Source organism: Erithacus rubecula (assembly GCF_903797595.1).
Source record: "Erithacus rubecula genome assembly, chromosome: 2".
NCBI classification, from domain to species: domain Eukaryota; kingdom Metazoa; phylum Chordata; class Aves; order Passeriformes; family Muscicapidae; genus Erithacus; species Erithacus rubecula.
In genome coordinates, this window is record NC_136685.1 from 25,219,035 (window position 1) to 25,231,218 (window position 12,184).

General features: G+C 36.2%; 1 protein-coding gene across 5 annotated transcripts in view; it reads left to right on the plus strand.

Moving 5' to 3' along the window:
• Nucleotides 1-12,184, plus strand: part of PHF3 (PHD finger protein 3) — a 48,699-nt gene that overhangs the window by 11,894 nt on the left and 24,621 nt on the right. For 2 of the 5 annotated variants that reach the window (XM_079299045.1, XM_079299041.1), the window contains 2 exons: nt 6,762-6,923; nt 7,990-9,805. In XM_079299045.1, coding sequence (XP_079155171.1) covers nt 6,762-6,923; nt 7,990-9,805 — 1,978 coding nt within the window. Of the gene's footprint in view, nt 1-6,082; nt 6,200-6,427; nt 6,505-6,527; nt 6,552-6,761; nt 6,924-7,989; nt 9,806-12,184 lie in introns of those variants that run through there. The other 3 variants (XM_079299042.1, XM_079299043.1, XM_079299044.1) reach the window with 3 other exon arrangements.

The following is a 12,184-nucleotide window of genomic DNA, read 5'->3' on the forward strand; positions in this document are numbered from 1 at the left end:
TAATACTTCTTTGAAAGCAGATTTGTCCTGAGCTCAGAAGTAGAAAACCTATGCACAAACAAGATACTGTCTTTATATTCCTTCAGCCAACTGTGTCAGTGTGAAATTTCTTATGTGAACATGAGTATATGAGAAGGGCTTGATTCAGGCCTACTTCTTACCCACATGCCTAGTTTCTCAAGATTGTGACATTTTCTCTGCTTGATTCTGGAGATTATATATTTTTGTTTTCAGAATCCCTTTCACTTGCTCTTAACTTGGTTTTGAGTGTAGGTTTTGCTTACTGATGTTTTTTCCTACTTCTGCATGGACATAAGTTTTGTTGGAGTTTTTACTGGCCTGATTCAAAATTGTTACTCATCAACATGTTTTGCCCTAAGGTTTAGGGTCTATGTTGTGCATCATTTATCAAGAACTAAGTTTTTTGTTAATATTAAACCTTTTTTATGTGAGTCACCTGTTACCTGACTGTGTGATGGATACTGGTACCAATTCATTGTATGTCCTTTAGACTGTTCAAGTGCATGCCTATAAGAAACACATAGAAACAGAAAATACCGGTCTTGTAAGTTGAATTATGACTGTATCTCTTTTGGAGAATAGTAGCATAGAATCATAGAATGATGTGGTTTGCAAGGGACCTCTAAAGGTCATCTAGTCCAGCCCCTCTGCAATGGACATGTTCAACTGGATAAGTTTGCTCAGAGCCCTGTTCAACCTGACCTTGAAGATTTCCAGGGATGGGGCATCTGCTGCCTCTCTGGACAACTTCTTCTAGTGTTTCACCACCTTCAGAATAAAAATATTCTTCCTTAAATCTGTTCTGAAGCTACCCTCTTTTAGTGTCCTGAGACTACAGGCCATACTAACGTGTCTGTTCACAGTTTTCTTGTAAGTCCCTTTTAAGTATAAAAAGGTTGCAATGAGGTGTCCCCCTATTCACCATGCCAAACAATCCCAACCCTCCCAGCCTTTCTTCAAAGGACAGGTGCTCCAGCCCTCAAGTCATTTTTGTGGCCTTGTCTGGACTCTCTTCACCAGGTCCATGCCTTTCTTGTACCGAGTGTCTCAGCATACTGGTATGACAAATAGCATGACAATGGATGTTTGTTGCCTATCTATTGATAGGCAGAACTATATCAGTACCAATAAAGCAGTTTCATGTTTATCTCTGGGGCTAAATCCAGATTGTGCTGGATTTAGGTAGTTTCTTTAGTTAGATGACGCTGTTGGTCAGACAAAGACTAGCAGAGACCAAAGACAGAGCAGACCAAACTTCCTGAGCTTGCTCTATAATTGCTGCTGAGTAACAGAATGGGGTTAGAGTGGTCTTATCTTTTTAGCTTTGATTGAATAATGACATTTTTAGAGAAGAGAACAAGATTCTTTGTGAGTGATCCTGTTTATGGCTTTGAGCAGAGGTAGACTTAACTCTTTATGACTCTCACAAGCTGAATAGGGTAGAGGTCAAATTATGCTGAAATCCTTTTAGAATGTATTTGTGTATGTGCTGAACCATAAAGATGTAGTTCAGTTGCTGGTTTATGAAGTTAGACTGAGGAGAATGCTGGCTGTAGAAAGTTCTGTTGTGTAGAACAGCTCTTGACCATCTTAAATGTTTGAGTGGTGTGAGTGGGCGTGGAAGCATGCTTTTGGGTTGTGTTGATTTTTTTCTACCATGAGCAATTAATTGATAAGAAGTGGAAACTCTGAAGTTTAGAATATGAGAACTATTTTAAGAGCAACACACTTATTTCAGCTTTGAATGGTACTTTAGTGATAGGTTTTCTGTTTTGTTCTGTTCTTGCTGGAAGACATGCTGGAGCTTATCCACCTGTGGGCATAGCAGATCATACTGATCACATGCCAGTGTGCAAAATAATTTAGCATTTGTACTAAATTGGTAGTTCTTAGCTATCACAAACTGTAACTTTTCAGGATGTCATTTACTGGGATGGTTTGATTTGTTATAATACAGATAATGGAATTTTAATTGCATGTCATCTGGAGACATTTCAAGATTTCATATTAAAATCAAGCTTTTAACTAATTTAGTTTATGGGTATGTTTATTGAATCAGGTACTTAGCATTAATAATGAAGAAGATTAATGAAGAATATACATCATATGTTAGGGATATCTTTTTAATTGCCCTTTTTTTCCTGTCCCTCTGGATTGCTGCTGGGAATGTGTTTCCCTGAAGTGCAGTCTGCTTTTTCTAGTTGTAGCCTGTGTTTTCATTGGTATTGTTAAAAGCAGCATTACCAGTGCTAAAGTCATGATAATCTGCTGAATTTTTAAAGCCAAACCCATTTTATTGACTGTAGATACTCTTTTCATTAGCTGGTGTGATGTCTGATTGTGTTAGACATTTCAGGCTCTTTTCACAAAAACCAAATGTACATGGTTTTTTTTCCTTATATATTTGAAGTAATTTTGAATGTAACTTCGAGATTCCAAAGTGTGATCTACAGTTGTTTTTCTGACTTTTCTTACCTAATTATGCCTTCTGTCTTCCATGCTGTCTATATGAGCAGCTGCACAGTGTTTTATGACCAAGGTAGTAACTCACCTGTATGAAATTTAAATTTACTGTACTGGCATTGACAACCTGGAGAATATTTATTTAGTGCCTCTTCATGTTTGTAGATGGCAAACTACCTATATTCCCCAGCTTAGGTAATTTTTGAAATATTTAGTTATTTATGCCTTTTAATCAGTTTCTTGGGTGGAGAGAGGTTAGATCTGTACTAAGATATGCAAAGCAACTTAGATTAGCTCTCTGATTTGTAAATACATGAAGACTCCCTTCTCAATAAAATTAATCAATTTACATTAAAGTGCTTTTTTGATGGGGTGCTTTTACTTTGCTGTTGAAATTTGTGTTTTTCTGCTCCCTGTTTCCAATCTAACAGGCTTGTGGCACTAAAGAACCACAATTCAGTAGGCTTGTGATATAGATCCATCTTTTTAATAAACTTGGTATGCTGTCCTCTGTCAAGATACGTGCTTTATTAAGTTTATTAATCCTAGTTGATTTTCATATGTCTTTATTCTAAAGCCTGTAAAATTACCTCTTTACAACACACACATTAATGGAGAGTGGGGGCAAATGTTTAGTTACTATTTCATACTACTTACTGTGATTCTTTTCTTGCAGTCAGCCCAAGGTACTTACAGGCAAATTCTCAGTTCAATGGCTTACAAGCAAACTTTTGCAAAACAGCTAGAGTTTGATGTTTCCTTATGTAAGTTATGTCGTCAGTCACATAATTTCTCTTGAAAATATATTTATTTTAATAGAAAATATTTTTAATCTTATTTCTTGAGCATATGCATCACAAATGTCAATAGGAAAAAGATTTTTCATAGAAAGTATACCATCCTCATTTATGATCTTGAGACTTACTGACTCTGTGTTTTGTTGCTTCACTGAAGTTTATTAGCTCTCCTGAAGGCTTACCTAGACCTGTTAGATGCTGCTTTAGACTGTAACTGTTCTTTTCATTGAAGCATAATATGTTGCATCTTTGTTGTTATTCCCATATAATGCAGAGGTTTTTAAATGTTCAACCATTTCCATAATCTGTGATGCTGAAATGGAATCTGCTGTGTATTTACACATTCCTGCCATCAGTGTGATTCAGCTGGACATAGCATTTTGCAGCAGTGCAAAGCAGGAACAACAATGGTGTTCTGTTTGGTGTGGTTACCTAGGCAAAAGAAATCCAGGGCTAACATCTACAGAAAAGAAATTGATTTCTACATTTGGTATTTACCTTGGTCAGTGTGTCTAAAAACTGAGTATTTCTGTCTTAGTTGTGGCTGAAAATAGTTGAGGAAAGTCTTACGATAATAAAAATGAAGATTTTATAAACGTCATAGTTTTTGAGGATGTATTTAGGGGTGTTTTCTTCTCTTTACTTCCTCTTTCACCAGAAAGTAGGGCTTTTTTTCTTCAGTTTTATCTTGCTAAAGAATTAAAAAATGGTCATGCTTTTGTTTTAGCATAGGGAAAACATTGTTTTAAATTTGCAAGTAGACTGTTTTTATTGTATGTTGTTCTGTTATGGTACAACATGTATAAAAGTGAGTCAGTAGTACCGCCCAGCAGTTTGCAAATGTAGATACTTTACAAGTAATGGAGAAACTCTAAATCATTAGGTGAAGGTCAGTGGTGCCTCATCCAGTATAAATATGTTGAATGTAACTTGTACTTTTCTTACTTGCAATCTGTTCAGTTGCACACTGGTGTGCAACTCTTCCTATTCAGATAAGTTTTTGCTTTAGTTATTTTTTTTTTATTTTTTTCCTTGTTTATTTTTCTAATTTCTATACTTATTGCTGACATAGTCTTTATATATTTGTTACTAAGATAATCTCTATTTTTGTTCTTTGTGGTTTTGCTTTTGTTGGTTTAATCTTTCTCAAGGTTGTCTTTACCTCCATTTCTCCTTCATGATTTACTTTCCTAGTCTTTTTTGTATCTATTGCTGTTCTCTGTCACTTTTTCTCTTCCCAGCAGGGTCTGTGTGGAATGCTCCTCATCAGGGGCCTCATGAGACTGTCTTTGCTAGCTGAGTTGTAGCTCAGATGGTTTGAGATTAGCAAGATTCTGTGCTTCAATTCGTCTGTAAAATTAAAGCTACAGCACAGAGTCTTGTAAGTATGAAACTACTTTAATTCTAATATTTCAAACTGTCTGTCAATAATGGACTGAATGTGTCTCTTTAGTTTAATAAAGGAGGGCATATAAATTCCTTGAGCAAGAACATTGTAAAGTCCAAGACTACTATCAGCCCTTTAATATGCTCCAGAGTTGTTTCAGAATCTGTCTTAGTAGTTTTTATTTTTCATATCGTCTTCAGTAGCTTAGTAGTTCAGCACTACTCAGAAGGAACAGAAGTGAATGTGAAATAGTCTCTTCTGTCACAGTCTGTTTCCAAAAGCCAGTGCCTTGTTTTGCAGGAGCTCTATGAAAACCCAAATACCAAAGTGCAGAGCTGCTGGGAGGATGCAATCTGAGCACATGGGGATGGGCAGCTGGAGTTAGGGTGAGGGTCCATCTCGTTCAGGGTCCATCTTAGACAAGGGCCAGTATTAGATATTTACTGGGAAAATAATGTCTAATAGGGCAGTTACAGTGTGAGTTTTTTGCCAGTGTGTTTAGTATGTAGCCTATAGCAAAAAAGTGATTAAGGAACACTCTGGTATCAGCCTCATGCACCTTGTGTGTGATATTGTGTGTTTGTAAACACACACAGATGTAAAGGCGGCTCTGTGGATTGGAAAATGGAAGTGCACAGTAATTTCCACAAACACTTTTCCTTGTAACTGATGTGTACAATGCAGTAACGAAAAATTATGGTTAAAATAAAATAAATGACCATAAATTGTTAGCTTAAGAAACTCCTAGCTTTCAGTTCCTAGCAGCCATCTGATTACAGATGTTCAGAATGCTGATTGCCTGGTGCCATAATCAACCTTCCTTAAGAGCCTGATTAAAAACTTCCTAATATTTGAGCTTCTTAATTTTGCTTGGTTACTTTTTTTTATTCTTCATGGCAGGTGATTGTAGATTCATAGGCTTGGTTATCATCAGTCTTTGGTTTTAGCAGTGTTTTGCGGCTTCCAATTTTTGTTATTTTAAAAGTATGCTTATTATTGTAGTGCCTTCACAAGGGCATTGGTTATTTTTTAGGTTGTGATAATACCAGACATGAGAAGGACCAGGAGTTGACAAGTTTTCTGAGCTGCTCTAAAAATTCTAAGGATTTTTAATTTTGCTTGTTTTTTTGACTTTTGTGATCTATGTGTTAATTCATATAATTTTTAAGTAAGCAATTTTTAGATTTTTTTTTTTTAGATATCATATATGTGTCATATGAGTTTATCTTAAAAATGCTTCAAGGTTGGTGTCTTAATAGTGAGAAACAGACATACTTGATTGTTTGGAGTCTTTGTTATAATTGTTAGATCTTCCCATGTGTTTTGTAAAGTCACTTGGGTGTTTGGCTTGATCTCACAAAGTTTGCATCCTGTGGGGCCAGGATTCATTATCACACATGGGATCTTTAAATAGGAGAGGCTACCACTGCAAGAACCAGACTTAGAGCAAGTTAGGAGAATGGCTGGTGTACTGATCTGACTGCCTCTTAGGAAACCTCCTTACAGGAGTGACCTCTGACATCTATTTTGGGTTAGTGGAGGACAGGAGTTCACCAAAGACAAAGTTCCCTTTCTCACCTGGGAGGTTCAGTGCTTGCTGCACTTAAAGCTCTTCCAAAAAGGCATTACAGATGCAGATATCTGATATGGGTAGGGCTGAGAGTTTTTAAATAGTATCCTGTGAGATAACTGTGATTTTTACTCTCTTCACTTCTGGATCAGCTCTTTCTGCTGTTTACCTTTCTTCACTTTTTCTTAGGTGGGAAGGGACAGTGAGGGGCAGCTGATCCTCTTAAGACTGGGGACCTTCCTGTGGCAAAAAACCCCAATAAAAATGTGAGTCTGCAGAAAGCTATGACAACTGTCTACAGAAGTTTTAAGCTGTGGGTGATAGTTTCTTCTACATTGAAACTTCCTCACATGGGAATTTTCTGTCCTTCATTTCTTCATTTTTTTCTTCTATTGTTTGATTTTAGATGGCCAATTTATGTATTTTTTAATGTCTCTTCCCCTGTCTTCCTCAGCATTATAGCTGCAACTCTTTTTGATCATTTTAAGTTTTAGGCTCTTTCTTGTTTGTTTGTTTTTTCCAGTTACTGGTCTTGATGATACTATGGATGAAGAAGGAGTTAAAGAGAGTGGTAATGACACCATTGATGAGGATGAGCTTGTTTTACCTAATAGGAATTTGAGAAGCCGTGCTGAAGAAGCATCAGTCACATCACCAAGGAAATCACCACGTTTAATGGCACAAGGTGATCACAGATTATGTGTTTATATATTTGAAATAAATCAAATCTTTAAAATCTCACCCCAAACACTTACAAATTTAACTTGGTTGTGTGAATTCTGATATAGAAACTTCCTTTTTCATACACTGCTGCTAGAAGCTGGCATCCATAGGGTATGAGTCAATTAGAATTCCTTTTTAATAAACATTTAGTGTCTTGCTTATTAAACTAATTTTTAAGATTTTGATCCTTTTACCTACATAAGATTAATAATGTGATTCTTCACCAACAAAAGCATGATGGAGTTACAAAACAGCGTTGGAATATTAGCATGTCTCTGTTTCCAGTTAGTTTTGATTCTATTTTTATATGCTTATTCTCTTTTTATTTTAAGTTAGATTAAAGTATTGCAGTCAGAAAGTTTTTAATCAAAATATCTCATTATACTTAATATTTTATTGAAATATTTAGATTATTTGTGTTAGCTAATTTATTACATTACGAGTTTTCTAACCTGTTGAACTTGTTTACTGCTCTGCTTTTTTCCCCTATAGAGCAGATTGATTTAAAAAGATAAAATTACTTAATATGGATATCAGAATTTAAATAAGAGCCTGTGGTACAAAGCTGGTGATTATGCCATTTAGAAAGGCACGGGAATGGTTACTTGTTTAGAAAATATAAAAGCTGTCATCAGGTGAGGATGTGGCTGGATCTCAAATTTGTAGACTGTTCTCTAAAATATTTTTAAACTTCAGTTATATTTCTAATCACAGTATATCTTGAGAGGTAGAAAAGTAAAGTAGGGTTAGTATTGATTGCCTTTCTGTCATCACTTGTGTTTTGTATGTACTGTTCAGAAATTCTATAGCCTTTAGAATAATGGGATTTTACATCCAAATTATGTCAGAGTAAAATTGAAATGCAAGTAATTTGGGTTTGGAGGGGTTTTTAAAGTTTAGTAAACAACTAAGTTCTCTTTGTTTCCAGTAAGCTAAATTGGGGTGAGTCGCTTCTATTCTAAGCAAATCTTGTAGTGGCAAAAAGAAGGAAGCAGAATAGCTGAGAGATTTTCTTTTTCCCTTCCTAGAACCAGTACGGAGTCTGCGGCAGAGCACTTTAGCCAAGCGTTCGAATGTTGCTCCTCCTCTTAATACCAAGAAATCATCTGTAAAAAGTGGATCTGCTCCAAAAAGTGGACAGAAACAAGAGAGAAGTCCAGTTAAAGAGACAGATGCTGCTGCACGCTTGAAAACAGAGCAGCCTAGGGAGGTTAGGCGTAGTACAAGACGATCAGGACAGGTGGAAGGAGCAGCAGCAGCAGTAACAGCATCCCAAAGTAATACAAAATGTCTGCCTGGTCCTGAAGATGTGAAAGAAATAAAGTCTGAAACCCCTGAGCAGGCAAAAGGTGAAGAAATATCCCAAGAATTAAGTAGTGCTAATTTAACAGAACCCTGTTCTTCTTCTCCTGGGGAAACAAAGGAAATAGTAGATGTTGCAGTGAAGACTGACTCTGAGAGAGCTGAGTCAGTTTGTTCAGTATCTACAGATACTGAAATGAATCCGGTTAAAAATGAAACAAGTGATGTGATTGATTCAGTGGGCTTGGAAAATTCTTCAGAAGAAAAGACTGATAGTAAAGCAGAGGAATCAGAGAAGAAGGAAGAACATAATCAAATTGAAGTAACTGGAAAAGATAATGATTCATCTAATGCTTGCATGAATACAGATGAAATTTGTGAGACCTTTTCAAATTTGTCTAGCTCTGTGAAAGAGGAGGTTGACTGCAGTTCAGGTTCCCACAATGTGGAAGTTCTTGATGAAAATACATTGTCACTAAAAGAATGTGTAACAGAAGCTGGAGGTGATGACAAGGGAATGGAGAAAACTGAAACTTCATCTGAGAAAGTATTAGAGAGTACAGACTGTGATAATAAAGACTTGAAAAGCAAAGAGTTTACTTCTACTGACCCAGGAAATAGCATTTTAGAAAGCTCTGTTGACCAATCAAGCCAAAATGTACAGCAACAGGTCGGCAGTACTGAAGTAGAAGGCCCAGAGGCATCAAAATTACAGGATGATGAGAAACAAATTGGTATGTCAACAAAATGTGAAAAGAACATTAGGCCCCGGCATAGTAAATCTGTAGCACAGATTAAACAAAATCTGGCTGCAGGGGCTCGGCAGAAATCAGGTACAGTGCAGCAGGAAACGACCCGGTCCAGAACGAGAGCTGGTGCCGCTGTTTTGGGCCCTCACAGCCCCTCCTCAGCCAGTCTGAAGAGAAATGCGGATGAGCAGGAGAGTCATCAGCACCCAAATAACCCAGTTAAAATTAGGAAGAAACAATCTGATCTGGGTTTGAAAGCAAAGAGTAGCGTTTCAGGGGTGACTGTAAAAAAACAGATCAACACAAAGCTGAAGAAAATACCCCGAGTCCAGGCTTCTGGGCAAGCCCAGAAGTCATCAGTTCAAAAAGCAAGTGAGAAATCTAGTGATCAAAGCTGCTCTAAAGATACCCACCATTCTGTGCATTCATTGTCAGGCCATGTTTCACACCCTGGTCAGAAGCAAGCCAGCAAACACCAACTGGGTGTTGCAACTGGGCTAAAAGCAAATAGCTCCACAAAGGAAGAGGCAGAGACTAAAGATCCCTCTTTTGTAGAACATCTGAAGGAGGATGATAAAGAAAAAAACAAGTCAAAAAGAAATGATAAGACTCTCCAACCTCGCCAGAGAAGAAGTAGCAAAAGTCTCTCACTTGATGAACCTCCCTTGTTCATTCCAGATAACATTTCAACTGTTAAAAGGGAAGGCTTGGAACATACCTCTGCTAGTGAAAGCAAACATGTTTGGGTGCCCAGCAAGCAGTGTGGCTTCTGCAAAAAGCCACATGGCAACAGGTGTGTGTGGCAGTGTGTCTTAGGAATTTATTATTGGTCTTGGAAAATAATTTTTTTCTTTCCACAAAATATTTGTCACTGCTCATACCAAAGCAAAGTCCTAGTCTTTCAGTACGAGTCTGAATGTCATACAGTCAATTAATTTTCCCTTGCGCTCATACATTTTTTTTGGTCATTTAAACAGAGTATTAGAAACTAATTTGTCCCAAAAGTTGGAATTGAAATGTTTTATTATGTGAGTACATATTTTGATGACTGTATAATTCTTCTATGCCATTTAATTATGCACTTTAAACTTAACTTTTTTCATAGAAAAGAAGTTAGATATCTGTGTTCCAAGTTGTCATTTCCTTCTTTCCAGAGACTTCTCAAGTGGAAGGATCACCATCAACCAAAAAAATCAAATCATTGTTTACATGTGACTTTATCTGGTACAGGTCCAATTCTAATAGTAGAGATATGGAGGTTTTTTTCACTCTCTATAATCATTGCAGTGAGGTTTTATGTAACAGTAATTAAGTAATTAGTGGGAAGGAGAGAAACAAAAACATGAAAAAACCTCACAAAACTTCCACATGGCCATTTCTGAATTTGCCTTTAAACTTAATAATGAGTTTGCATCTGAAGTTGTTCATATTCCTCTGTGGCAAAACCTACTCTACACAGTGAGTTGAAAAAGACCATTTGGTTTCACTAATGATCTGTCAGTCCAAGAAGAAGAATTCCTTTATTACACTTACAGTGTTTTAATATTGAAGTATTTTTTTGTTGCTCTTCTACTTGCTAGCCTACTTTTTGGTTTTCTAGTGTCAAATTGAAGATGTTTATGATTAGTTTATGTGAGAGAAAATTTTAATTACCTTGGGCACCTGAGGGGTTTTTTGGCATTTGTTTGTATCTAAGAAGCCCTTCTGAACTTTATTCACTCATTGTATCATATTTGAAAAACAAATACATGAAAATTAATTTACTGTACAGCTATAGTAACTGCATCATTGTGGCCTACTAAAATAATTAGTAAGAGGTTTTCTCTGCCTGGATGCTGAAGATTACCTGATTGAAAGTATGGTCAAATTTAGTACCTTGTTCCACTTAAAAAAAAAAAAATTCCTTTTATTTTTAAGACACTTAAAATTTTTTCTTTGTAAGAGTTTACTTTTAAGCAGGTTGCATTTTCTTAGTTTTTGTCATCCTTTTGTCATCTACTTTCTACCTACCATGAAAGTAGAACTGTGTGAGTAGTCTGTATTTCAGTGAATTATTTACATCCCAAAAGGCTGCTTTCTGAGTACAAAAATGCTTCTGTAGATATTTTTAAAGCAAAATCTGATATTTGGAATTTGAGCTACTTGATAGCTGTTAAAAATGCAGAATTTGACTTGAACTTGTGATATATTCTTTCTGTTTTGGCTAATATTTAAAGCAGTCTATGGTTTGGTTTTTTTTAATGTCTTGTCTAGAGTTCAGAAAGTCTTGATTTTTATTACTAAATGGATCTAACCAGTGTGGGAAGATGTGGCAGTGACTCAGTTAAGTCTACTTATTTTAGTTGATAAAGTCAAAGTAGCATTACAGAATATACAGGGATACACAGGGACATAGGATTAAGTTCAAAATACCCAATTTTATGTTGCCAGTTCTTACTGCTGCCAGAAGCATAACACAGTGTATGAATCACCAGCTGAGGTTGGATTGAGACAGCCCATGAGTTGCCAGAGATGGTAATTATGAGTATCATCAGTTTTGAGATGTCAGTCTTCAGTGTTTTAGGGTTCTTGTGTTGGAATTGTTATTTTTTATGTCTGCATTGCAAAACTGTTGATACAGCCAGCTCTTTGAGAAGAAGATAATCAGATTTGCTAAACATAGAAAGATTTTTTGTAGAAGGATAAACACAGAATTTTTGTATATAGAATGTGACTGAGACACAGTAGTAGAATAAGGAAGCTTGCAGAATTGAGCTTCATTCCTAATAACAGAAAATTTAAGACTGTTAGTGTGTGACTTTATCATAACTAGTCTAAGTAATAAAGTTTTAATTTGTTCAGATTACTTTACTTTGTAGTTTTATGCCACAACTTAAACCTTGCAGATGTACTTGCTATGATTAAGACACAAGAGGAAGCAAAACTTGTATCTCCAGTTCCTTCACATTTTGTCCTAATTAGTGCAAGAAAAAGAAAACACTTCTAGTACAGTGCAAAAGAGAAGAAGTGTAGGATGAATTCTGTTTCTTGGAAACCCATCAAAACTATCAACATTTACTGTAATGAAAAGGGGATTTTAATTTGCTGCTTGGACTACTTTTCAAGGAATTTTTGTTTCTATTTTGAAAACACCTAGCTGGTCACTCTTACCCTTTTTTCTCTGTTCATTGTA